The sequence below is a fragment of the Geotrypetes seraphini genome, chromosome 5, assembly GCF_902459505.1.
Source record: "Geotrypetes seraphini chromosome 5, aGeoSer1.1, whole genome shotgun sequence".
Taxonomy (NCBI): Eukaryota; Metazoa; Chordata; class Amphibia; order Gymnophiona; family Dermophiidae; genus Geotrypetes; species Geotrypetes seraphini.
In genome coordinates, this window is record NC_047088.1 from 200,170,677 (window position 1) to 200,197,996 (window position 27,320).

The 27,320-nt window shown below is 44.6% G+C and overlaps 1 protein-coding gene across 2 annotated transcripts in view; it reads right to left on the reverse strand.

The window, feature by feature from the left end:
- The window catches only part of PDK1 (pyruvate dehydrogenase kinase 1), a 52,480-nt gene that overhangs the window by 21,816 nt on the left and 3,344 nt on the right, over positions 1-27,320 (reverse strand). Inside the window, exons 2-7 of one of the 2 annotated variants that reach the window (XM_033947003.1) lie at positions 21,281-21,422; positions 17,122-17,193; positions 15,587-15,771; positions 10,452-10,547; positions 7,881-7,958; positions 3,487-3,563 (exon numbers count right to left, since the gene is read on the reverse strand). In XM_033947003.1, the coding sequence (XP_033802894.1) occupies positions 3,487-3,563; positions 7,881-7,958; positions 10,452-10,547; positions 15,587-15,771; positions 17,122-17,193; positions 21,281-21,422 (650 nt within the window). The remainder of the gene's footprint in view (positions 1-3,486; positions 3,564-7,880; positions 7,959-10,451; positions 10,548-15,586; positions 15,772-17,121; positions 17,194-21,280; positions 21,423-27,320) is intronic. The other variant, XM_033947004.1, reaches the window with a different exon arrangement.

Sequence of the window (27,320 nt, forward strand, 5' to 3'; positions counted from 1 at the left end):
ACTAGATCGACAAACTCAAGTGACAAGTCTCCTGGACTGGACGGAATTCATCTGAGAGTCTTGAAAGAGCTAAAAGTGGAAATCGGAGAACTATTGCAAAAACTTGCCAAACTGTCAATCAAAACAGGACAGATACCGGACGACTGGAAGATAGCGAACGTCCTGCTGATATTTAAAAAGGATCAAGAGGCAACTATAGACCTGTGAGTCTCACGTCAGTCTCTGGGAAGATGGTTGAGGCGCTGATCAAGGATAGCATAACCCAGTACTTAGACACACACGACCTGATGAGAGACAGCCAACATGGATTCAGGAAAGGGAAGTCATGTTTGACGAACCTACTTCAATTTTTTTGAGACAGTGAACAGACAAATCGATAAACTAAACTAAACTAAACTAAATCTTGGATTTATATACCGCATCATCTCCACTGATGGAGCTCGGCACGGTTTACATGGTTAGGGAAGGAACGGAAATCCAATGGAATTATATAAGTAAGAGAGGAGAGAGGTTTAGGTGTAAGAATGCCAGGTGGTGATAATGGAGAACCGGTGGATATTATATACTTGGATTTTCAGAAAGCGTTCGACAAGGTTCCACATGTAACCCTCCTCAGGAAACTGCAAGGCCATGGAATAGAAGGATATATACTAAGATGGATAGGCAAATGGCTGGAGAACAGAAGGCAGAGAGTGGGCATAAATGGGAAGTTCTCAGACTGGGAGAATGTGACTAGCGGTGTGCCCCAGGGCTCGGTACTTGGGCCCATCTTATTTAATATTTTCATCAACGACCTAACTCAGGGGCTTCAAGGTAAGATAACGTTATTTGCTGATGACGCCAAACTATGCAATATAGTGAGAGACGGCAATTCACCCGATAGTATGACACAGGACCTACATTTGTTGGAGCTTTGGTCCTTGACCTGCAGCTGGGCTTCAACGCTGGCTTGTTCTCATCAGATTATTTTTTTCTAAATGCTCATTGATACCTTCCTTGATCAATGATTCGGCCATCTTCCTGGGAACTGAGGTTAAGCTTACTGGTCTGTAGTTTCCTGGGTCGCCTCTCGATCCCTTTTTGAAGATAGGTGTTACATTCACTATCCTCCAGTCCTCCGGGATTACCCCTGTTTTCAAGGTTAGGTTGCAAATCTGCTGCAGTAACTCCGCTGTTTCGTCTCTGAGCTCTTTCAGTGTTCTCGGGTGGATTCCGTCTGGGCCCAAAGATTTGTCAGCTTTTAGTCTATCTATCTGCTTGAGTACGTCTTCGAGGTTTTATCTCTATGCATGATAATTTTCCCTCTTGAACTCCCCTGAAGATTTTTTCCGGTTCTGGCACGTTGGATGCGTCTTCTCTTGTAAAGACCGATGAGAAGAACATGTTTAGTCTGTCAGCCACCTCTTTTTCCTCCTTCACCACTCCTTTCTTGTTGCCCTTATCCAGAGGTCCCATCTCCTCCCTCGCCGGCTGCTTTCCTTTCACATATCGGAAGAATGGTTTAAAATCTGGTCTTAAAACCCCTTTATTCAAAACTGAACACATGCTTCTGATAGCTTATATGATCCCATTTAAATATAATGTTCTTACATTTCATATACAGTCTTCCGGGCTTCCTTTATTCCTATTTAATCATCCGATTCCCTCTATTCGCCAATAAGGGACCTTTGTTCTTCTCAGCATCTGTTATCTGTGCCATCTTTTCAACAAATATTTCTTGACACTAATCAGCATTCTAGCTTTTCAAAGATGGCACCAAGACTTTGGAACTCACTACTGTTTTATCTAAGGTCAGAAAAATCTCTTAAGACTTTCAAGTCACAACTTAAAGCTTATTATTTCAAAAAGGCATTTCATTCAGGTTTGCTATAGATCTATTTACCTTTGGTAAATATGTAAACTTTTATGATTTCTTACTTTCTTTTTTGTTTTTTTTTCCCTACAAATATTGTAAGCCATTCCTCCCCTGGAACCCCATTTGTTCTTGTTTATTTGTTTTAGTCTTTTTACCTTGTTTGTCTTTTATTTTAACCCATTGTTTTTACTTGTATAAACTGCTTTGGCTTAACTTTTTTTTGTTAAAAATTGCAGTATATCAAATAAAATAACTGTAACTGTGCCATAAGATTGAGACTTGTATACCGCTTTTTTATAGTTATATAACCACACTCAAAGCAGTTTACATTCAGGTAACTTCAAATATTTTCCCTATCTGTACGGGTGGGCTTACAATCTATCTAATATACCTGGGACAGTGGAGAATTAAGTGACACAAGGAGCAGTGTGGGATTTAAACCCACAACCCCAGGCTAAGGCTGTAGCTCTAACCACTCTGCCACATATTCCCCCATGCTGTGCTAGGAGCTTCCTAGGTTAACACTGCAGCCAGCTGAAAAGGAAACCTCTGCCTCAGGCAAGCCTGGAAACTGGACTGCTTGCTTCTTCAGTCTGCTTCTTAGTCCCTCCAGTTGGGCCGAGATCTCAATCCCTTCCAAAACTCATTTGCACACTGAGGGGGGGAAGGAATGCAGTCAGCCCCAGTCCTAGAGAGCTGCTCAGCCTGCACTAAAGCCCACTGCGGAGAGAACCTGGGGCGAGTCTTGCTCTCAAGGGATCGGTCCCTGAGCTCCCGGACTGTTAGTCCAGGCTGACTAAGTGGATGAACTGCAAAGCAGTCTGCCCCTTGGCTACAGACTTCTATTGCTACTTCTAACCTGAAAGTCTGTGTTCTCCCACAGCCAGAGATGTCCCAAGACTGTGGAGTCTCTGCAGCACCAAAATGCCTCTTGAGCAGATAAAAACCTGAAAAAAGAAACAAGCAGAACAGACAGGCTCCTACCACCTCACGTGTAGAGATAATAACGAGTATACAACAGCCCAAGGAGAAGGGAGGTGCAGCAAATGAGACTCTCTATACACACCCCGAGGGTTGAGGTGCATAAACCCATTGGTTCAAGACTGACGCTCCTATTGAACTAGAAATATAATTGAATGTACAGATGGTTTTCAACTTATCAATTAAGGTGCACTTCCATGAACCTCTGGGAACCAATCTCTTTAGATCTCCCAGGAGTGTAGAGTGCTCACCTAAAAATGAACACTCCACCTTCCCCTAATTTATCATTTCCCCCATTCCTTTTCCTTATGCACGCTGCCTGGCCCACTTCCAGAATGTATGTTCCCTTCTAGCACTGTACATCTGACAGATTTTGAGTCATGTACCCAAACTCTCAGTCTTATGAGAACAGTATAGGAGTTCAGCATTGTGTATCTTATTCTTACCGACAAGTAGTGCTAAAAGGGACCTACTATTCTGGACCTTTTGAATAAAGTTCAGGGAAACCCAAGCTGAAGTATACTAGTATATGTTGATGCCTATTCACAGAACTTCAAGGATCTGGAGAAGTTATAGACAAATTCAAACAGTAATGACAACTCTGTTTCAAATGAATTAAGAATGAAGACTTGTAATTGCAATATACAAACCTTAAAAAGCTCAAAAACCATGTGATATAGATGGGATGGTACATATACCACTTGTATTGACTGTCCTGCTGATTTTGCTGGAAAACAAAACAAAAATAAATTACACCGTGTTCATAGGTTATTAACAGATCTGAACACATTACACTTTCAAATCTTATCCTAACATATTGTAAAAGTCTAAAACTCATGTCAGGTGCAGCAATTTTCTAAAACAATATTACTAATCACAATAGAAATCTAAGACTAAAATCCTATATAATAAAACCCTAAGTGCGCGTGCGCACTTAGGCCGTAATCCCTGCCACCATGGTGTGTGCCTCCGTGGCCGTATTCTATTTGAGGTGCATGTGACGGCTTGAGGCGCGTGCGCCAGCTTGCAGTGTGTGCAGCGATTTCAGCAGTGACTCCTGCACTGCTGCTGCTGGGACACCTCTTCTCACCCCCCAGATCAGCAAACGAAGCAGCCGTGGGGCATTTGCTAGGTCGGCCCACTTCGATAATGCGAGGTGGGCTGGCCTAGCAAAAGCCCCGAAGCTGCCCGGGCTAGCGGATGCTGGACAGGGGGAGCAGGGAAAGGACAAGGTACTACTGGACAGGGGGATCGGGTAAGGGGTGCTGCTGGACAGGGGGGTAGGTAAAAGAAAGGGAGAAGGCCTACTGCTGGACAGGGGGGAACAGGGAAGAGGTGCTGCTGGACATGGGGGAGGTAAAACGAAGGGAGAAGGGCTGCTGATGGACAGGGGGGGAGCAGAGAAGGGGTGCTGCTGGATGATCAAAACTGTGTTTTTCTGGTGTAGGGAATCCTTTCTCCCTATTATGAATGTGGTTGTTTTCCTCCATACTGTATTTTCCTTCTTGACGACGGTCTCGGCTTTCCATGTCAACCAGGAGGTTAGGTTGCCTGCATTTCATCCAACAGGTTTGGAGTGCAAAGATCAGATCTTATGCAAATTGGATGTCCGGAGGTCTTGTTCATTATTTGGAGAGGTCTATTGAGTTCAGGCTGTCTGATTACCTTTTTTTTTTCTAATTGCTGCACTTTCCAGTGATGAGAGGGGGAAGCCCCGTCATTTGCAGCACACAGCCCTGTAGGCAGGAGGGAGTGAGCTTCCCTCCTGCCGTTTTCTTATCCGAATGTATGGGGATCCGAGTATGTGGAAGGGGGCCCAGGAATTTTGGGGGGATGTGGGGGAGGGGGAGGAGATGACAGGGGATAGCGGGGTTTCAGCAGGATGTCAAGGGATGTCTGGCAGGTCCGGGATGACGGAGGGATTTCAGGGAGGTCCAAGATGATGAGGATGTTCAGGGGAAGGGGTGTAGTTCTCCACAGATTAGCTGATCTTGGCAGGAGGAATCCCCATCAGCTGAGTTGCCAGGAATCCCTGAAACCAGCTCAGCTGATGGGGATTCCTTTGCCACGGTTAGCTGATGGAAAGCCTACTGGTTTGGGGTTTTTATTTTTGCTCTTTGGGTGGTGGGAGGGGATCGTGACCACTGGAGACTAAGACAAAATCCTTGGAATTACAAACTTTAACTTGGGCTAAGTACAGTGCTAATTTGCACTTCAAGCAAGAAATTATGGAAAATTCTATTAGGAGATGTAATCTCGGGGTTAATAACTTTCCTAAACTATAACTGCCTTAGTAATGTTTAAAAGATATTTGAGTGAAATTCTGAAAGTGCCTGAAACCTCATACCCACCTCTCTCAAAAAATTTACTACCTTCCTATGAAAGCTAAATCTCAAAATCCTAACCAGCAGAATGTATCTGCTGATAGTTTGAGTCTGACGAATTTCCTAGAGAGGTCAGATATAGAGGTTCAGGTTTCAGCCACATTAATTGTACAGTTTGCTGTTGACTCTGATAGAGAATGTATGCTTAAGATGTTCCTTTTATGACGAATATCATAAGAATGTATCCAGATGTTTCTCGTTCCACCCAAAAGAGAAGGAAACAATTTCTCATTTTGAAACCTCAGGTAGTTCGTTTAGGGGCAACTTTTGCTCCAAGATACCCCTGCAAGTACGTATTGGTATATAAAGAAAATAGATATGTTTTCTATGAACCACAACAGCTGTTTAAATTTATTTCAGCTAGAGAACAGCCTGTATCTAATTCATGAGTTTTGCTGATTTCCAAGATAGCTCAGGAAAAGAATTGTTCTAAGAGCAGTCAGACCTCCAATTCTTTAATTTCCTATGTTTTATTTCAGTTTTATTTTAACTACGTCCTCCAGAATATATTGGACTAACTATACTTTGTAATAATAAGGAGATGACTTTGAATAATTTGATATATTATAATTCTATTTTACATTGTATTTTTCTTGTTTGACTTGTAAGAATGTCAATTATTAAAACTATAAATAAAGAATTAAAAAAAAAAAGAGTTTGTGTGAAAATTGAATCAACATTCACCAATCAGCAGTGTAGCATTTGCAGCAAATCAGAAGAGATATTTTTGCAGCCAATCGGTATTAAGCTTCACTACATGGTGGGAAGTATAAATTTCTGGGATTTCTGCAACTGGTATCATTCAAACTGATTGACCAGCAACATCAATAGCAATGAAGTCCAAATTACAGTCCTTGTCAGAGAAAAACCAGGTTCGAATAGTGGTTCTTGGTGAAGAGGGGTATTCCAGCAGGCAGATTACACAGAGGGTGGGATGCAATCAAAGTACAGTGATCAAGGTGCTACAGAAGAAGGAGACAGGAGGAACACAGGATAGTGTAGCACTAGTCAGAGCTACGGCTGTGACTATTCCAGCAGCTTGAATACTGGTCAGGCAGTGAGCTTCACGTGGTGACAAACTGCCAAAAAGGACCACTATCCCACCACTAAATTACGTGAGGCGAACCCCCACTACCTGGGCTTTTTCTCTCAAAAAAGAAGCACAAAAAAACACATTCAAATAAGTCCTTTAAATCTTCTGGAGCTCTTAGTTTCCTAAAGCTCCTACAGGGCTTAACATAAACTTGGAAGTCCTTCATACAGTAAGGTCACATCTACTCACTCAGATTCCACGAGCGGCTTGCCTTCCATGAACAAACTTCCATGGGAAGAATCTCATTCACTGGTGCAGCAGTTGGATCCAGGTCAATTTCCATAGCCAGAGGTTCCTCATTCAAAGTGAAAGGTGCTTCCTCTCCAGCCTCCACCAGCTCCATACATTCCGGTGGTTGACCGCTATCAGGATCTCCCAGCCCTGGGCATGGCTGCCAGTTCTGTGCCTCTCCTCCTTTTAACTGACTCTTCGGGAGCTTTATTCTCTGAGCAAACAGTTTGCAGCCCCACCCTCAACCCTCAGGTGAGAAGGATTTCCTGTCAGCAACCCTAGAGATGAGAGGGGGATGGGCGCTCTGCACTTGTGCTCTCTGACTCCCTCTAGAGTTCAGGGAAGAAACAGCATCAGATGTATCAAAAAGAGGTTTACATAAATCCCTATGGGAAGGGTTTGCATTTAAACTAGGCTCTGTTCTGGGGACACGCCTAGCAGCATACCACAATAGACAGTGTTCAGGTCGCCCAATAAAGATAAGTTACAGGCAAGATAAGAGTGTTGAGACACACATCTCTTGGCAATAGGAAGAGACCGTCACCTACGTTGCTGAGAGAGTGGCAGGCCAAGTGCTCAGCCATGGTTAGTAGAAGCACAGTGAGGCATAGGTGCCTGGAATTTGGTTTGAGAGGGTGTAAAGCCTTGAAAAAACACACTACTGACTGTACAGCAAAGAAAGCGAAGAATGCCAATGGGGGTGGAGGAGAGAGGAAGAAAAGTTGGACTCATGGAGGGACAGAGACATGTTGCCATGGGAGAGAGAGGAAGAAAAGTTGGACTCATTCTTATCCCTCTCCCATATATTGTTCTCTGTCCTAAATAAGTCATCCAGAAGAGAAAAGGCCCCCTTTATCATAACACCCATGGGCTTAAAGAGCAGCAGCTGGTTAGCAGAGATAACAATCATAATTAACAAATGACTAACAGAGAACTGAATCAATGATAACCTTTACATAATCAATAAAATAATCAATTCTGGCATATTACAATATAATGAACCTGCATTTTTTTTCTCCAAAATAATCCATGAATATACAAAGATAAGCCATCTGACTCCACATGATTTGAGCACTATTAATCTATGAAAACTTCCTGAGTTAAAAAATTTTAAAACAGTGAAAAATGGTTTAGGTAATTTTTCAAGTTGCCAAATGTACAGAATTCATGGCTGTGACACTCTACATATGAATCCAATCAAACATTCAGTTTCTATCCAGAGGCATGGAACTACCCCTTAGATGATTTTGATATCTTAGAAAACACCCAGGTATTTACCTTTTATTTCTGAATGTTTCATTTTCATCGTGGAGAGTCCAAAAATAAAAACACTTACCATTAACCTCTGTAAGTTCCAATTCTGGGGAGCACAAGTAGTACAAATCACAAAGTCGCCTTGCATTTTCATAGCCATCTAGAGCCAAAAAATAAACACCCTATGTCACAAGTTATTCTTAAATGAAACTTAAGTAGAAATACATACATACATATATACACACACACACACACAAATACATATGCATATGCATGCATGCTCTTACAGGCAATCCAAAAGTACTATGTGTGCTAGCAGACCCTTTTTAAAAATCAGTGTCACATTGGCCACCCTCCAGTCTTCTGGTACTATGCTAGATTCTAGAGAAAAATTACAAATTACTAATAGCTCTGCAAGTTCATTTTTCAATTCTATCAGCACTCTTGGATGTATACCATCCGGTCCAGGTGATTTGCTACTGTTCAATTTGTTAAATAGACCTATTACATCTTCCAATGTTACAGAGATTTGTTTTGAGTTTTTCTGATTCATCAGAATTGAATACCATTTCTGACACCATTAATTCCTCTACATCTTGGTGAAAACCAAAGCAAAGAGACTGTTCCTTGTAAGCCTGGCCCTGTGAAGTAACAGGACTCAGTATTTTTGAGTTAGAGATGTTTACCTTTTGTGCCTGTGTCTGGCTATTTGTGCACAGGCCCAGGCCCAAATACTGCTTGCACCATTACATGTGTTGTCGAGAGCAGAATCACACACAACCAGCCAGAAGAAGCAGACCCCACAAACTCCAGGGATCTGTATATGAGATTAAACTATACCTTTGAGTAGAGTTACCAAAAGTCCAGATTTTCACAGACATGTCCTCTTTTTAGAGGACTGTCTGGGTGTCCGGACAGTTTCCTGAACTGGAGGGAGTTTTTCCAGGTTTTGGACTCACTCTCTCTAATTTAGCCTCAAATCCAGACTTGGGTATGGCCTTTGAGAGTCTCCCATGTCCCCAGTACCTTTTCTGGCACTGCAATTTAAAAACTTCTGCCAGCCAGCAGCATTACCGATGCGATCTTTCTGCTGTCGGCCTGCCCTGGAAGCCTTCACACTGCAGCTTCCCATCTACGCAGGAATGGGAAGTGCTGCAGAGTGAAGGGCATCTTAATCAATTTGGTTTCTTTTGGGGTTTTCTGTTCATCCCTACTGGACCTTGTTTTACAATCCTGAAAATCTGACTGGCAAAGTGTGTATCCATGAAAGTATTAAGAACCACTAACAGACCAATAGGCAGTCCAGAAGACACACTGCGCTACAAGCTTTATTTTTATTTTAAAATTTTTCTACCTTTCTATTATTCTCCAATAATAGGAGTATGCACTGTCAATACCAACTCCTACCAGACCCACTCCCCCCCCAAAAAACCCAACACACCTCATATACTGGAAATCACCCAAAACAGGACAAATTAGTGTGGGAACTCAATGGACTTGGGGGAGGGAATCAATCATAGAAACATGACGGCAGATAAAGGCCAAATGGCCCATCTGTCTGCCCATTCACAGTAACCATTATCTCTTTCTCTCTCCAAGAGATCCCACATGCTTATCCCAGGCCCTCTTGAGTTCAGACACAGTCTCCGTTTCCACCACCTTTTCCAGGAGACCGTTCCACGCATCTACCACCCTTTCCATAAAAAAAGTATTTCCTCAGATTATTCTGGAGCCTTTCACCTCTTAACTTCATCCTATGCCCTCTCATTGCAGAGTTTCCTTTAAAATGAAAGAGACTCGACTCATGCACATTTATATTAAGTAGGTATTTAAACGTCTCTCAAAAAAAATATTTAATAACAAAATATAAATCAAAAAATAAAAAATGTTATTAGCCAAGTGGTGGAAGTACCCAATGAAAAACATTTACTTAAAATGGAGAAAAAGCCTCAACCTTATTTAATATTTAGATGGCAACCTAATGAGTTGTTTAGCAGTTCAACTTCTGTGTATCAAATCTCTGAACTTCTCCCCTTCTGAAGTGAACAGCTCCCGCTTCAGCTGGAACCAAAGCAATTGAACCCCACCAAAACAGAAGTAAAGAGAAGGAGGGGAACGGGGAGCTTTCCCGCAACAAACCACATTCTGCTCTGCTCTGTAACAGAAGTTGAACAGCTAAAAAAACTCATTGGGTTGCCATCTAAATATTAAATAAGGTTGAGGCTTTTTCTCCATGTTAAGTAAATGGCTAATAACATTTTTTTATTTTTCATTTTAAACATCCCTATCATATCTCCCCTCTCCCGCCTTTCCTCCAAAGTATATAGATTAAGATCTTTAAGTCTGTCCCAAGGACTGCTGCCTGAAGCATACTCCAGACTCGGTTTACAAGCCAACAGGAACCTGGGCCTAAAGCCTTCCCTGCTGTACTCTCTCTATAGCTAATAAATACTGAGGAGCTGAAAGCTGCACCAGACCCCCTGCAAGAGAAATGAATTCCAGCTTTGAGGTATTTTTTGTCTCCATCTGTTTCAGAGGGATAACACACCCTTATTTACAATGACTTGCACTCTTAGCATTCCATAAGGCAAACACTCTAAAATCTTGACATATGTCTCTATAGTTCTTATTCACTATGCCCACCAGAATTTACCTTTGATTACTTCAACAACATTGCAGTTCGGATCAATGCTTCCAATTTGTTTAGGGTGAGCTGGATTTACTTTAACTTCTCCACCAAAGAGCAGAGCTGTAATTAAATAAAAAAACATTGCACAATATAATTTTGTAACTTTCATTTTTTTTTAATAAATTTGAATGTTCTTAAACATTTTACAATTCACTATGTATGCCTTTAGTGCCTAGTTTAGTAACCAGTGAAATGAGTTCACATTAACAAAACACAAACAAAATCTTCAAAGATTTAGTAGATTGAATTAACCTCGTCCATTAGAGCTTATGCATGTTATTCAGTGGCTGCTGAAGTGAAAGAGTGATGATGTGATCACATCAGCAAAAATTATTTCCTTAGTGTAATGAGGCAGCATACATGAGGTACACTCTGCAGCCAACCATTCGTTCTCATCTCATAGTGTAGCACAAGAAGTATTTCCCAAGCATCTCTATAGTCAAATTATTGTGGGATGTGGTGGACCAAGAGTACTGCAACCATTTGAAATCTTTTTGATGCTACCGATTCGGTTGCAACAGAACCATAGAGACAGATACAGTAGCACCAGATGTAGAGATGCAGTGCCAGTACAGCTAATCTCAGGTGCAGTCAGTAAAGAGGCCGACCCTGTTTACTCTGCCAAAGTAAAACAAAAGTACACTAAGATTATATCATAGTCTGAATTGTTGCCACCTGTTTTGCGTTAATAGGAGGACATACAAAATTAACAGAAGAGCTGCCACTGTTGGATTGCTAAATATGGGAGAGCCTGCCCTACGAGGAAGTGGAAAGCTGCTAGAAGTACAAAATGAAAGATTAAGTTCTTACCTTGCTAATCTTCTTTTAGAAGACATGGGATTCCGTATGTTAGCTGTTGCTGCCCACTAGCTGCGAATCAGCAGAAAGGTTTCATTTTAAATCTCTGAACTTCTCCCCTTCTGAAGTGAACAGCTCCCTCTTCAGTTGGAACCAAAGCAATTGAACTTCGCCAAAACAGAAGTAACGAGAAGGAGGGGAACGGGGAGCTTTCCTGGCAACAAACCACATTTTGCTCTGCTCTGTAACTTATGATAAAGAAACAATGATTAATAAACATGTAACAATTTAACACTGAACAACAATAACACACATGAATAGCTAGAAACCAACCTGCTAAGTGCAACCAGTAGGGGCTATAAAACCCTCCAAAGAAGAAAGGGACTAGAAGTCCCCATGTTCCTTTAATAATGTCTTTGCTTAATCTTAGAAAAAGGAGAAGAGGTCCTGAGACAGCCACTGGCTACGTCCAAGGCAGAAATCAGGTTAATCAAAGTCCATACAGGGTGGGCCATACGGCATCCCATGTATTTTAAAAGAAAGAAAATTAGGAAGGTAAGAACCTAATCTTTCATTGTTTAGCAAAGACATGGGATTCTGTACTTTAGCTGATGTATCAAAGCAGTGCCAGATGAGCCTGCCCACAGAACTGAGGACCCAAAAGCAGCATCCTCTCAAGCCACCACATCCACAATGTAGAACTTCATGAAGTGTGGAGAGTAGATCAAGAAGCATCTCTACAATAATAATAATTTATTCTTATATACCGACAAAGCCATAATAGTTCATGGCGGTTTACAACAAGTACTGGACAATCAGTAAAAAAAAAAAAAAAAAAATACAATGAATAAAAATGAAATTAAACAGAAATACATTAAGAGAGAAGAATGAAGTTAAAACCGATAAAATCTTATAATATAAATCAATCAAACAGCTGCATTTTTACCAATTTTCTAAAAGTATAATAAGAAGAAGCAAGTTTTAAAAAGTTTGCCAACTAGTTATTCATTGTGCCTGCTTGAAAGGCAAGAGTTCTCATCAGGCAAAACCGCCTACGACTCCACCTAGGATGCAGCCCACCTCTACTCAAATGTGTTGCGATTGAGATTGTTTATCGCAGGCAATGTAGGAAGATGAAATTGCCATGCAAATTCATCAGGCAATCAAGGCCTCACCCCGAGTGGCTCGTTAGCACTAAAAGGTGATCAGAAAGTCGGTGAATCATTAGTCTTCTCCAAGTGGTGCAGGAGGACTTTACATACATCCAGCTTCCACAAAACCTTGTCTTGTTTTGCCGCACCTGTGGGATGAAAAGTGAGTAAACGAACCTCTTGGCTGATATAGAAGGCATAAAGTACCTTTAGAAGGAAGGTAGGCACCAACCACAAAGAAACACCTTACTCCATAAACAAGAGGAAAGGTTCCCTACAGGAACGGGCCTGTAACTCCAAGATCCACCTTGCTGAGAAAATGGTGACCAAAAACAGTCTTAACCATAATATCCAAGAGAGACGCATCCAACAGAGGCTCATAAAGAGCCTGAGACAGGCCCTTAAGAACTACATTGAGGCCCCAAAATGGGAATGGGCGGCACAACAGGGATCGCAATCTGAATGCCCCCCTCAAATCCAAGTTTCATCTGGATTAGATGCTAATGAGTGCATGCCTCTCCGGTCCCAAAAACATGAAAGACCGGCTACTTGCACCTTGAGAGATGAAACAACCTGGACCTTTTCAAGACCATCTTCTAAAGAAAGCTAGAATCACCAGGAAAGGAGCCTTCTCAGATTCCACCTGTTCCTTGGTGAACCATAACTGAAAAGCTTTCCAGGTCTTTGCATAAGCCTTAAACGTTGCAAACTTCTTCATTATAAAGACAGTCGTACCGACAACCTCCGAGTAACCCTTCCAAATTAGGGCCGTGCACTCAAGAGTCATGCCATAAGACCAAAACACACTGGATGCTCCATGGGAACTAGGCCCTGAATGAGGAGTTTAGGGTGAACCAGCAGCTGGAGAGACCTGCCTCTGTGGAGACGCACCAGATACACATACCAAGGCCAGCAGGGCCAGAGCTACTAGAATTACCAGACTCCGATGGTTCGCTATCCGACAGATGTCCGACTCAGCATGGCCCATGGAGGAAATACATAAAGAAGGAGATCGGAGGGCCAGGGCTGAATGAGGGCGTCCAGCCCTGCACTACCTTGTTTGGCTCTTTGACTGTAGAAGCAATCTGCCTTTGTGTTCTTGGCTGTGGCCATTAGATCCATATCCAGTCTTCCCCAGCATTGCACAATGAGGGTGAACGCTCTCTGGGACAGAGACCACTCCCCTGGATCCAGAGTCTGCCTGCTGAGAAAGTCAGTCTGGACATTCTTTACCCCTGCCATGTTGGCTGCTGAGGGGGCCTACAAGTAAACTTCTGCCCAATGGAATAACATCTGTGCCTCCAGGGATAGGGGAGCGCTTCTGGTGCCTCCTTGTCTGTTCACATAAGCTACCATGGTAGCATTGTCTGAAACACCCCAACTGCCTTTCCTGTCAGGAAGGATTGCAACACTTTCAGAGCCAAGAGAATAGCTTTCAGTCCTGGAGGGGGCAACTGTAGCAGTGAGTCCCCCAGCTGCTCAGGCTGGCGTCAGTCATGAAGGTCACTGATTCATGGATCCCAAGAGGCATATCCCTCAACAGTTCATCACCCTGGAACCACCAGTGCAAGCTGTGCTTTGCCCCCGAGGTCCAGTGGAGCTGCATCTGCAGAGTGGCATTATGGAGACTACTGGAGTGAGCAAATATAAACTCTCATCCAGGGAATAACTTCCATGGAAGACACCATTAAACCCCACACCTGCAGATAATGCCAGGTCATGGGGGCTCGGTAGAACCAGAATCTCTGCTTTCTGAGCTTCTGTTTATGTGGATCAGGAAGAAAAACACATCCCTCTGAGTTTACTTTCAGAAGGAAAAACTGAAGAGGGAGCTGTTCTCCACTGCAGAAGGGGACGAGTTCACAGATTTAAAGTGATACCCTTCTGCAGATTTGCAACTAGTGGGAAGCAACAGCTAATGTATGTAATCCCATGACATTGCTAAAGAACCATCATTAGACAGCCCAGATTTTAACCTGTGCATGAAGGAAAAATCAACATGTGGCATGGACTAGGCAGCTATATCAGATATTTAGCTGCTGATACAGGGCTATAAAATATAAGATAAGGGGAGTGCAGTACAGAACAGCTGCAGCAATACAAGTGGCCATGTGAAGATAAACAAGGAGCAGTAGAGACAGGCCAAGATGTGGAGGGCCATAGGTGAAATGGGTCAATCGATGATAGGAAAGGATAATTAACACTTAGTAGGGGGGACAAAATCAAAGCACATACTGTAGGATACGTTTGTCCACTCCTACCCTAGCACCAGGAAGGGGAAGGCCCGCCATTTTGAAGAGGCAGGCCTGCCAGCTGGAGGAGTAGGCATCACTCTGGTCAGCCTTTCTTCGATAGGTATGGGGAGGGGTTGTCAGGGTGGGTGATAGCAGGAGGGAGTCCCTCATGTCAATCAATGATTGGGGAGGGGTGTTGGGGGCTCAAGGGGGCTGGCGGCAGGAGGGAGTGGGCATCCATCCTGCTGATTTTGAGGATGGGTATAGGGATCCTCTGCTGCAGCCAGCTCAGCTGATCGTAGCAGGGGTATTTTCACCCCCAATCAGCTGAGCTGGCACTGACTCTCTGAAGTCGCAGCTTCGGGGAGTCCTGCCGGGTCAGCTGACTGGAGATTTCCTTGTTACAATCAGCTCAGCTGGCCACACCTACTTTTAACATCTGAAATGTAGGCCAGCATTTTGCAGGCCTACATTTCAGGCATCTGTCATGGCTCTAGGGAAACACCTATGCCGCTTAAACTTGCCCAAGGCCACTTCCAGGCAAAACCATGCCCACGCCCAGTCTTGAGCGAGCTTAGGTGTTCCTATGCTTTTCCCTACACTCACAATAAATGCCTACATTGTAGATGTCTTGCCTCTGGGAGCTTTTTTCTAAAATTGTGTGTCCCAATTTGCTGCCAGACAGCAGTAGGATGCCTACTGTCACCAACAATCAGGAAGCACATTTGTAGAATCAGCCCCAAAATGCTCCCATTTACTTGGAGTTCCTGAAAAGGATTCCCCCTCCAAAAAAATTTCCCCTAAAATAAAATAAAAGAATATCCTTACCCATTGTTTATTTTAAAAGGAATTAAAGTATAAGTGAACAGTGAGCAGATATACAAAATATTAATATTTCTTACCAGAAAGTACTTACAGTGCTGATTAAGCAGCATTCTAATTGAAATCCGACTCATGTAAAAACGATCTAAAAAATACTGCACATTCTGAGAGGTCACTGGATCAACACCAAAACTGTCCTTGTACTCAATCACACCCTGGGCCAAAGTTGGGATTACATCATTATGTCGATTTCGGATAGTTATCACTGTATCTGTAAAACTGAAAATTTTTTGCATCATCAATAGTCAAGATTTAAAAAAAAAAAAAAAAGTTACCCTAAAGAAAAAATAAACACCTTTTCTTCAAGTTGAATCTTTTTGCTCCCATGCTGGTCATTAAACCAATATATGCACCATATGTAGTAATCTACAGGAATACATAAAGAAGGGTGACTTACTCAAGGGGAACCACTTCACCCCCTTACTCAGTCTGCACACTGAAAAAGGAACGCAGATGCCAAAATAAAAACCTTGCCTTGTGCACCAATTTCTCCAATATCTTCCCTAGTAGGGCATTAACTTCCTATTTATACAAGTTCTCAATCTCATCCAAATGGCCATTCAGTATTCATAGCTCATATGCACTTAGATCCCAGCCAAGAGACCGCGATCAATACTCAGTTTATTTGACCCAAAGACAAAATTGCAGACTTACAATAAGGAGCATAAATGATTTTCATAATGGCTGCTGTTTCTGGACAATTCTTCCTACTTTTTCTATTTTAAAATTTCACTTGACATATCAAGTCTGTTAAAACTTGTTAATTTAAAAACATTAAAATCTGTGTTTCAACATAAGGCCTCAAAAGCAGTATTATACTTGGTTAGCAGCATTCCACTATTGTGTCTGTGTAGTAGTAGTAGTTGTGGCCTTGAGGAAACTTGTTTGTGAAACATGTCAGCTAAGCTACCCCAGTTCTGAAGACCACGTCTAAGATAAGCTATATTATCAACTTTATTAAAACTATTTATAGCTATATAAAATAATCATATCACTCGTGGGTCCGATAAGGAGGCCACACATAAAGCCTGGGGCTATGAATTAATAGAAACCTGAGGTGGTGTATCTGAGGACCATGCAAGTGGTAGAAATATTTATAGAGAAGAGCCATGGAGGGACCAATTAAATAATGTTCCACCATTATAGTGATAGTAGCAAAAAAGAGCACATACAGTGGCGTAATGAGGGTGCGCGGCACCCAGGGTGGTGTCACCCCTCTCTCGCCCTCTTCCCCGGCCCCCTGCCATGTGCGCGCCTCTTCCCCGTACCTTTTTAACTTCAGCGCAAGCAGCCACCAACTTGCTGCCCGCGTTGGCTTCGGCGCTCTCTCCGTCACTTCCTAGGCGCGGGTTCCAGAAGTAATGTCAGAGAGCATCGAAGAGGGCAGCAAATTGGTGGCTGCTCACGCCAAAGTTAAAAAGGTACGGGGGAGGGGAAAGGGTGCGCACATGGCAGGGAGAGGAGTGGGATGGGGGAGGAGGTGGAGAGGAGGAGGGGTGCTGGCACCTTGAAGAAGTCTGCGCCTGGGGCGGACCCCCCCCCTTACTATGCCACTGAGCACATACTTACCTGTGAATAGCTTCTGCATCATCTGAACTTTTGTCCTTAAATTCAAGGATTTCCTGGAGACTCTGAACATACCTATATTTAAACAAATATGTTATATTTTCAACCAAAATAGCTATTGCCAACTAAACACAGATCATCGTCAAAACTTACTTTTAACAAAACCAGTGGCGTAGAAAACTGGGAGGGGAGGGGGGCACACCGCTCCGGGCACCATCAGGGTGTGGGCGCCAGCACGCCTCCTCCTCTCCGCCCCTTTCCACTCCTTCCCCCACCCTTCCCTTTCCCCATATCCCTAGTTGTTCACTGCCGCGTACAACAACTTCAACGTGCTCCTCGTGACCACGTTGGCTCCCACCAATGTCACTTCTGGATGCCGCACATAGGAAGCAACATCAGAGGGAGAGCAGACCTGGCCATGAGGAGCTTGTTGAAGTTGTTGCTCACAGCAGTGAACAACTAGAAGTACGGGGGAAGGGAAGGGGCATGCACGCAGCAAGGGGGGGTGTCGGGGAAGGAGCGGGAAGGCGGAGACAAGGATGGGGGGGATCGCCAGCACGCCAGCACCTCTCACCCTCGCTACGCCACTGGGCTTAGTAATTAAAGCAATGGATCCAGGATCCAGATCCAGAAAATCCAGGATTCAGAACCTTCTACTAACCTCCTTTGTAACCTTGAGAAAGTCACAATTCTACCTGTCCTCTGATGCCCACTTAGGAGGGTTAGTTGTTAAGATGCAGTAAAAGTTGGGGATTTACTGCACCATAATTTACCATAGGAACCAACTAACTTGTAAAGTAAAGTCTCGATTAGCTGACGTAAATAGGAACAACATCATCAGCAACGAGGCAGAGGAACGCCCGGAAGATAGAAGGCAGCGAAGCAGCCTGTATAGATTGCTGCCGACTTGTTATAAGGTATATATTTTGGTCTCATGGTTCAGAAGGGAGGAAGAGGGGGTGGGAGGGGGGTGAAGCGCTGCTGCCGCCGGTGACTAGGGCTTATTTTCAGGGGTAGAGCTTATATTAAGACCTACCCCAAAAATCATGCTAGGGCTTATTTTCGGGGAAACACAGTAGGACATAGGTATGATATTTATTCTCTACTGGAATCAAATTTATCACTAAATGAATTTGTAGACATAAGAAAACTTATTTATTTATTTAGAGATTTACATCCCGTCCTCCCCAAAGATTCAGAACAGGTTACAATATAGGGTTTAGAGGGAAGAGAGGAAGGGAGGGAAGGACAGCTGGGCAAGGGTCCTGCTGCACGATGGAAGAGAGGGAGGAAGTTCTGCCCTTCTTACCTTATATATCTGTTAGTCTGAAAGTCTGTCTGTCTAACCCATTATATTTAAAGATTAAACTAGTATATGCTTATACCTTTTAAATTTGTAAATCGCTTAGTAATGTAAATAAGCGATTCATCAAGTCAAAATAAAATCTTGAAATTTTGAAGGATAGAAGCTGGGCAAGGGTCCTGCTGCACGAGGGAGGGAGAGAAGGACAGAAGCTGGGCAAGGGTCCTGCTGCACGAGGGAGGGAGAGAAGGACAGAAGCTGGGCAAGGGTCCTGCTGCACGAGGGAGGGAGAGAAGGACAGAAGCTGGGCAAGGGTCCTGCTGCACGAGGGAGGGAGAGAAGGACAGAAGCTGGGCAAGGGTCCTGTTGCACAAGGGAAGAGAGGGAGGGAGGGAAGGACAGAAGCTAGGCAAGGGTCCTGCTGCATGAGGGAGGGAAGGAGAGAAGCTGGGCAAGGGCCCTGCTGCACGAGGGAGGGAAGGAGAGAAGCTGGGCAAGGGCCCTGCTGCACGAGGGAAGAGAGGGAAGGAGGGAAGGAGAGAAGCTGGGCAAGGGCCCTGCTGCACGAGGGAAGAGAGGGAGGGAGGGAAGGAAGGAGAGAAGCTGGGCAAGGGCCCTGCTACACGAGGGAAGAGAGCTATGGAGGGAAGGAGAGAAGCTGGGCAAGGGCCCTGCTGCCCGAGGGAAGAGAGGGAGGGAGGGAGGGAAGGAAGGAGAGAGGCTGGGCAAGGGTCCTGCTGCTCGAGGGAAGAGAGGGAGGGAGGGAAGGAAGGAAGGAGAGAGGCTGGGCAAGGGTCCTGCTGCACGAGGGAAGAGAGGGAGGGAGGGAAGAACAGAAGCTGGGCAAGGGTCCTGCATGCTCGAGGGATGCGAGGGAGGGAAGGATAGAATCTGGGCAAGGGTCCTGCTGCACGAGGGATGGGAGGGAGGGAAGGATAGAAGCTGGGCAAGGGTCCTGCTGCACGAGGGATGGGAGGGAAGGATAGAAGGTGGGCAAGGGTCCTGCTGCACGAGGAATGGGAAGGAGGAAGGGAGGGAAGGATAGAAACTGGATAGGGGTTCTGCTGCACGAGGGATGCGAAGGAGGGAGGGAAGTTGGCAAGGTCCTGCTGCACGGGGGATGGGAGGGAGGGATAGAAGCTGGGCAAGGGTCCTGCTGCACGAGGGATGAGAGGGAGGGAAAGATAGAAGCTGGGCAAGGGTCCTGCTGCACGAGGGATGGGAGGGAATGAAGGATAGAAGCTGGGCAAGGGTCCTGCTGCACGAGGGATGGGAGGGTAGAAGCTGAGCAAGGGTCCTGCTGCAAGAGGTATAGGAGGGAGGGATAGAAGCTGGACAAGGGTCCAGCTGCACGAGGGATGGGAAGGAGGGAAGGATAGAAGCTGGGCAAGGGTCCTGCTGCACGAAGAATGGGAGGGAGGGAAGGAGAAAGACAGTAGCTGGGCAAGGGTCCTGCTGCACGAGGGATGGGAGGGAGGAAGGGAGGGAAGGAAGTTGGGCAAGGTCCTGCTGCACGAGGGATTGGAGGGATAGAAGCTGGGCAAGGGTCCTGCTGCACGAAGGATGGGAGGGAGGGAAGGAAGGATAGAAGCTGGGCAAGGGTTCTGCTGCCCAAGGGATGGGAGGGAGGGAAGGATAGAAGCTGGGCAAAGGTTCTGCTGCCCGAGGGATGGGAGGGAGAAAGGGAGGGAAGGTTAGAAGCTGGGCAAGGGTTCTGCTGCACGATGGAGGGAGGGAAGTTGGTAAGGATCTTGCTGCACGATGGAGGGGAGGAAAGATGCTGCACCTGTGGGGGAGGAAAAGGAAAGGGGAAGAATTGGGGTGAAGGAGAGGAAGGGAGAGATGATCATGTACATACCCAGAAAATAAGACCTAGTGCGTTTTTTAGGCCTAAAATTAATATAAGACACTTTCTTATTTTGGGGGAAACACGGTTCGTATTTCTGCATTTTTGACCCAATGAAAGGGCTGAGATGAACATTAACATCTCAGCTCTTTCAGTTCACTATCTTAAGAGTGAAGTTCATTTCTGTAACATATGGAATATACAAAGGTAAACCATCTGTAAATATTATTCTGGAAGATAAGAAACTACTTGATGTCACTGTCATACATTTTGCCTCTCAAATGCAGCATCTCTACATCTAGAGCCCAAATATTTCTAAGTTCTACACTACTGTTGTATGGTGAATAGGGGAAATACTGGAGGTACTGGGGGAAGAGGAAATGCTTGCAAAAGGAAGGGATGGAGGGAGAAAGAGTGAGGTTTTGGAGAGGGAGAAAGAGAGAGAAGGAGTATTATAGGGAACTGGAGAGTGACTGTATGTGCTCCTGTTGCTATCTCTTGAGGATGCGAGTAAGAACATGAGATAATCTCGGTGCTAGCTCATTTCAGTGGAAAAAAATGTTCACTATCCAATAAATTGTTCCTATCTGGTCTATTTTTTTTGATAACCATAATGAATATATGCAAATGATTATCTGTCACAGCCTATGCTTTGTCTTCCCCTCCCCCCAAATGAAACAGTCAAACTATGCCTATAGACAAACAGTATAAGTTGTAATAGGAAACAGCTCAATTACAAGTTGTTGGGTTTTTTTTTTCCAAAATAATGAAACAGTGTTGTGTGGATCACTGAACTCCTACTTTAATGCATACTGAATTCTATTTTTTTTACAACAAAATGAGAAAAAAATGTCCAAGAGGTGTGAAGACTTTAGTAAAATCAGTGCCTACATTCTGCTCACGTAAATGATTCCGATTTCTCTTTTGGCAAGATTTTTCATAAAACAAATAAGTTATAGATAATAATACTATTGGTATCATTGATCATTTATAAAAGCTACAACGTTACTTACCAGCTTTGAACCAGCTGAACAGATGGTGTTTTCAGCAAGTTGTCTGGAAGCAGATTAATCTCTTTCATTATGTTTGCTAATCTTACAGGCAGCTCTTGACGCAAAAAAATAAATGATGTCCTTTCACAAGCATTTACAGATCCTAAAAGCAAGCAATAAAAATAAAAAAGGTAGTCAGACAACAACACATAAAGTCTATGAACTAACAATGGAGTGGAAAAGCAGCAGTAGGCTGAGAACTACAAAAGCCCAGTTCAAATCCCCCTGTGGCAAGTCAATTACCCCTCCATTGCCTCTGGTACAATCTTGGAGGCACTTTTACCAAACTGCAGTGAAAACTAGCCTTAGCACATTCTTATGCAGATCATTCCCATGCACTAAGGCCATTTTCCTGTCAGGATAAAATGGTCTATTTTTCTATTTTCACTAATGGTCGCATGCTAAGTTTTTCTTGGCACATGGGCCTCTACCGCCACCCATTACGTAGGCAGTAAGGGCTCATGCACTAAGAATGTGCTAATCAGTTAGTACAACAGCATAAATTGCCCAAACGCCCAAATGTTGATTTTCAAAACCAAGTTAAGATGTCTTGCAGGTTATAGGGACAGGATTAGAGGTGAATTACAAAATTAGTCATAGACCACTGTTCAGGCAGTGGCCTGATGGGCCGCCGCGGGAGCGGACCGCTGGGCAGGATGGACCTCTGGTCTGCCCTAGCGGAGGCAACTTCTTATGTTCTTATTCACCCTCCAGAATGTCTAATATTAAGGGGGCATGCAAGAGGTTTGTTTTCAGCAGACTTAGCACTTTGACATCTTGCAAGGATAATCAAACTTTTTTCCAAGATGTCCAGGATGCCATTTAGCTGTCCTGAGCTACACCTATTTCAAAAGCATCTAAGTGCCACAAAGCTACTCAAACTGACCAGATGGAAGGATGAAAGCAAGGCTCCCTCACTCCTCCAGTGGTCAATAACCCCTCCCACCCTTCAAAACATAGAAACATGATGACAGATAAAGGCCAAATGGCCCATCTAGTCGGCCCATCCGCAGTAACCATTATCTCCATCACTCTCTGAGAGATCCCACGTGCTTATCCCAAGCCCTTTTGAATTCAGACACAGTCTCTGTCTCCACCATCTCTTCTGGGAGACTGTTCCATGCATCTACCACCCTTTCTATAAAAAAAATATTTCCTTAGATTACTCCAGAGCCCCTCACATCTTAACTTCATCTTATGCCCTCTTATTGCAGAGTTTCCTTTCAAATGAAGAAGACTCAACTCATGTGCATTTACATTACGTAGATATTTAAACGTCTCTATCATGATGTGAATTAAACAGCACAGCTTGTATGACCAGCCCTAGTAGAGCAGCAAGCAGGTGTCTGGAATAGCCTGGTGGGCGGTGTAATGAACCACAGAGAGGGGGATCCAGGCTCATATTCAATCCTACCCACTATATTGATGGTGGAAAGTGCAAGTCCACTGACACCCACCCAAAACCTACTGTACTGCCATATAGCTTGACATCTGCAGTCACAAGAGCTAGATAGATGGGTACAGTAGGTTTTGGTGGGGGGGGGGGGAGTTTTGGAGGGCTCACCATATATTAAAAGGAGGTTCTGGTGAAATATGTATCTGGCACCCTTTATGTGAAGTTCACAGCAATGCTCTCTATGTGTCTCACTGCCCTGTTGGTTTGTCTGTGTGGCTAGTGGGAGGAGGGAACTGGCCAGAGGAGGTAAACACCCACGAGAGGGAGGCACAAATTTGAGACACAGAACAGAGGGAGGGAAGGATGAGGGGGTGCATGGAACATGGAAGAGTGGAAGGGCTCGTTGGCACAGGAAGGGAGAAGCAGAATTGCATTGGGTAACAGAAGGAACATGAACTTGGGACATAGGATGGAAGAATGGAGAGAGAGAGGGAAAGAAATGCTGAGGTGGGGGAGAATAGAAAGGGAGAATTGTTGGGCATGGGTGTCCGAGTGAGAGGGAAGAGAGATGGTGCACGTGTAGAAATGAAGGAAGAGGAGAATTGTTGAGCATAGGGAGGGAGAGAGAAATATTGGACATGGTGGAAGGAGAGGCGTGAGATACAGATGCATGGGGAAACATAGAAACAGAAGATGACGGCAGATAAGGGCCATAGCCCATCAGGTCTGCCCACGCTACTGACCCACCCCCAAGTCTACTATCCTAGGGATCCCACTCCTGGTGACAGGTTCCCTTGGTTTAACCCTCTAAGGGATTCCACATGGGCATCCCATTTGCTCTTAAATTCTTGCACGCTGTTTGCCTCGATCACCTGCACCGGGAGCTCGTTCCAAGGATCAACCACTCTCTCGGTGAAGAAATATTTCCTGGTGTCGCCATGAAATTTTCCACCCCTGAGTTTGAGCGGATGCCCTCTTGTGGCTGAGGGTCCTTTGAGAAAGAGAATCTCTTCTTCCATCTCGATATGGCCGGTAATATACTTAAACGTCTCGATCATGTCTCCTCTCTCCCTACGTTCCTCGAGTGAGTACAGCTGCAAATTTTTCAGCCTTTCCTCGTACGATAGATCCTTGAGCCCCGAGACCATCCTGGTGGCCATCCGTTGCACCGACTCTACTCTCAGCACATCTTTTTGGTAGTATGGCCTCCAGAATTGCACACAATATTCCAAATGAGGTCTAACCATGGTTCTTTATAATGGCATTATGACTTCAGGCTTCCGGCTGACGAAACTCCTGCGGATGCAACCTAACAATTGTCTTGCCTTAGATGAAGCCTTCTCCACATGATCAGCAGTTTTCATGTCTGCGCTGATGATCACTCCCAAGTCTCGTTCTGTTGAAGTTCTATCTAAGGTGTCACCATTCAAGGTGTAAGTTCTGCACGGATTTCTGCTGCTGAGGTGCATGATCTTGCATTTCTTAGCGTTGAAGCCCAGCTGCCAGGTCGAGGACCAAAGCTCCAACAAATGTAGGTCCTGTGTCATACTATCGGGTGAATTGCCGTCTCTCACTATATTGCATAGTTTGGCGTCATCAGTGAATACCGTTATCTTACCTTGAAGCCCCTGAGTTAGGTCCCCTATGAATATGTTGAAAAGGAGTGGGCCCAAGACTGAGCCCTGCGGTACTCCACTGGTCACCTCCGATGTTTTAGAGAGGGTACCGTTAACTACCACCCTCTGAAGTCTGCCACTCAGCCAGTCATTGACCCATGTAGTCAGTGTTTCTCCCAGTCCCATTGATTTCATCTTGCTCAACAGCCTGCAATGCGGGACACTATCGAAAGCTTTGCTGAAGTCTAGGTATACGATGTCCACGGATTCTCCCAAGTCTAGCTGTTTTGTTACCCAGTCAAAGAAGTTGATGAGATTGGCAGGACCTACCCTTGGTTAATCCGTGTTGACTGGGATCCCGTAGATTCTCCTCTTCCAAGATTGCATCTAATTTACGTTTGATTAGTGTTTCCATGAGTTTGCATACTATTGATGTGAGACTCACCGGTCTGTAGTTTGCAGCTTCTGCCCTGCAACCCTTTTTGTGCAGTGGAACGACGTTAGCTGTTTTCCAGTCTATGGGGACTCTCCCCGAACTTAGGGAGAGATTGAAGAGGCCTGATAGCGGTTCTGCCAGGACATAACGCAGCTCACTGAGCACCCTGGGGTGTAGATTGTCCGGTCCCATGGCTTTGTTCACCTTGAGTCTTGCCAGTTCATAGTAGACGTTGCCAGGTGTGAACTCGAAATTCTGAAACGGGTCTTCCACGCTGGGCCTTGCCTGCAACTGTGGACCGTGCCCCGGTGTCTCGCAGGTGAAGACCGAGCAGAAGTATTCATTCAGTAGTTCTGCTTTATCGGAATCTGATTCTGCGCAGTTCCCATCTGGTTTTCTAAAGTGTACTATCCCATCTGTGTTCTTTTTCCTATCACTAATATACCTGAAGAAGGATTTGTCCCCTTTCTTCATGTTCTTTGCCAGAGTCTCTTCCACTCGAAGTTTGGCCTCCCTGACTGCCGTTTTGACCGCTGCAGACCTTGCCCTATGTTCTGGTTTAGCTTCTCTAGTCTCCGTTTGTTTGTAGGAAATAAATGCTTTTTTCTTCTCCTTGACGAGGTGCGAGATTTCTGCGGAGTACCATTGGGGTTTGCTGTTTCTCCGCCGTTTGTGTACTGATTTAATGTAGAGGCTTGTCGCTTCATGTATGGTAGATTTCAGGGATGACCACATAGCTTCCACATTATCGGTCGTAGCTTGGTTCTGTAGTGTCCGGTGGACGAAATCGCCCATGCGTTCGAAGTCAGTGCCTCGGAAGTTGAGTATTTTTGTTTTCGTGTTTGATCTAGGGAAACCTTTCCTGAGGTAGAACCACACCACGTTGTGGTCGCTGGAGGCTAGCGTATCTCCTACCGAGACCTTCGAGACGCTATCCCCGTTGGTGAGTATTGTCAGCCTAGCTACCAGGTCCAGGATCGCCTGGGCCCTAGTGGGTTCCAATACCATTTGTTTGAGTCGTGCTCCCTTTATGGATATTAACAGTCTCCTGCTGCCGCTGGTTGTTGCTGAGTATGAGTTCCAATCTGCGTCAGGCATGTTGAAGTCCCCTAGCAGAACAGCGTCTCCCCGTAGAGTGATATTCTCTATGTCTTCAATTAATTCGGAGTCTTTGTCTTCCAGTTGTCTTGGAGGTCTATATACTACACCAAGATACAGGCATTTTTCCCTGCCTCTGGCCAGGTTCACCCAGAGGGATTCCCCGGTGTACTTGACATCTGTGATTCTGGTAGTTTTGATGTCTTCTTTAATGTATAGTGCCACTCCTTCCCCTGACTTTCCCTCTCTGTCCTGATGAAATAAGTTGTATCCCGGTATAGCCATATCCCACCCATGAGAGTCTGTGAACCAAGTTTCGGATATTGCCACCACGTCAAGGTCGGCATTCATTATTTCGGTCTCTAATTCTAGAATCTTATTGCCTAAACTGTGTGCATTAACATACATAGCCCTCCATATCCCGTGATTGCTAAGTCCCTGTGGGGAGTTTCCCACCTGGGGTAGTGTGACTCCTAGAGAATTGTTTGCAATGGGGGCACTTAATTTGGACTTAGAGAGAGATGAGAGGGAGAAATGTCAGATGTAGTGGTGGAGAGGGAACAGTGGGATGGATGAAGAACCAAAGTGTAAACCTCGTCTCTTCTTTCTATTTAAAACTATAGTACTTTATTTTTAGGACTTTTCTTTAATGTTTAATGTTCTTGTAGACTGAACTGCTCAGGATCTGAGTTACATACAAACTCAACGGTTTTAAAAATGGAACTCGTTCTTAACCTGAGGATTGCTTATACTGCAAAAGCTGTATGCACAGAACAGCAATCTAGAACATACATGTGATTCTGAACACCAATATAACTTTTTTGTGCACAAAATACAACTGCTAGCAGAGAACCCCTGTGCTCTTGCATCCAACATACTCTTCCATACTAACACATATTTATTAGGATTTATTTACTGCCTTTTTGAAGGAGTTGATTTCAAGGCAGATTCTTTGAACTCGCCTTACATGTACCCAAGGCTACTAGTAAGCAAATAGTTTGCAATTGTTTTATGCTTGCATGTGCTAGGAAATGCTGCACTGAGCTTTATAGGGGATTCATCAAGCAGCGTTAAAGTTTAACGGACATAAATGCTAATGGACTTTAGAATTTATCACGCACTAATTCCCTTAATGCGCATTAAAGGTACATTACCATATTTTCACCCATATACCGCGCACCCGTGTAAAACGCGCACACGGGTATAGCGTGCGGGGAACACAAATTTATGTTAAAAAATTTAATATAGCGCGCACACGCGTATACCGCGCATGCTAAAACCTCCTCCCGCCTACTCCTAACCGGCATCATCCCCCCCCCCCCGCTCGCTTACCTGCGTTTTACAACTTTTTTTTTTCAGTCCGATCCGGCACCCCCCCTGCGAACCAGCATCCTCCCCCCCCCACTCGCGTCACCCCCCTCCCCCGCGATCCTACATCTTCCCCAGCACCGCAAA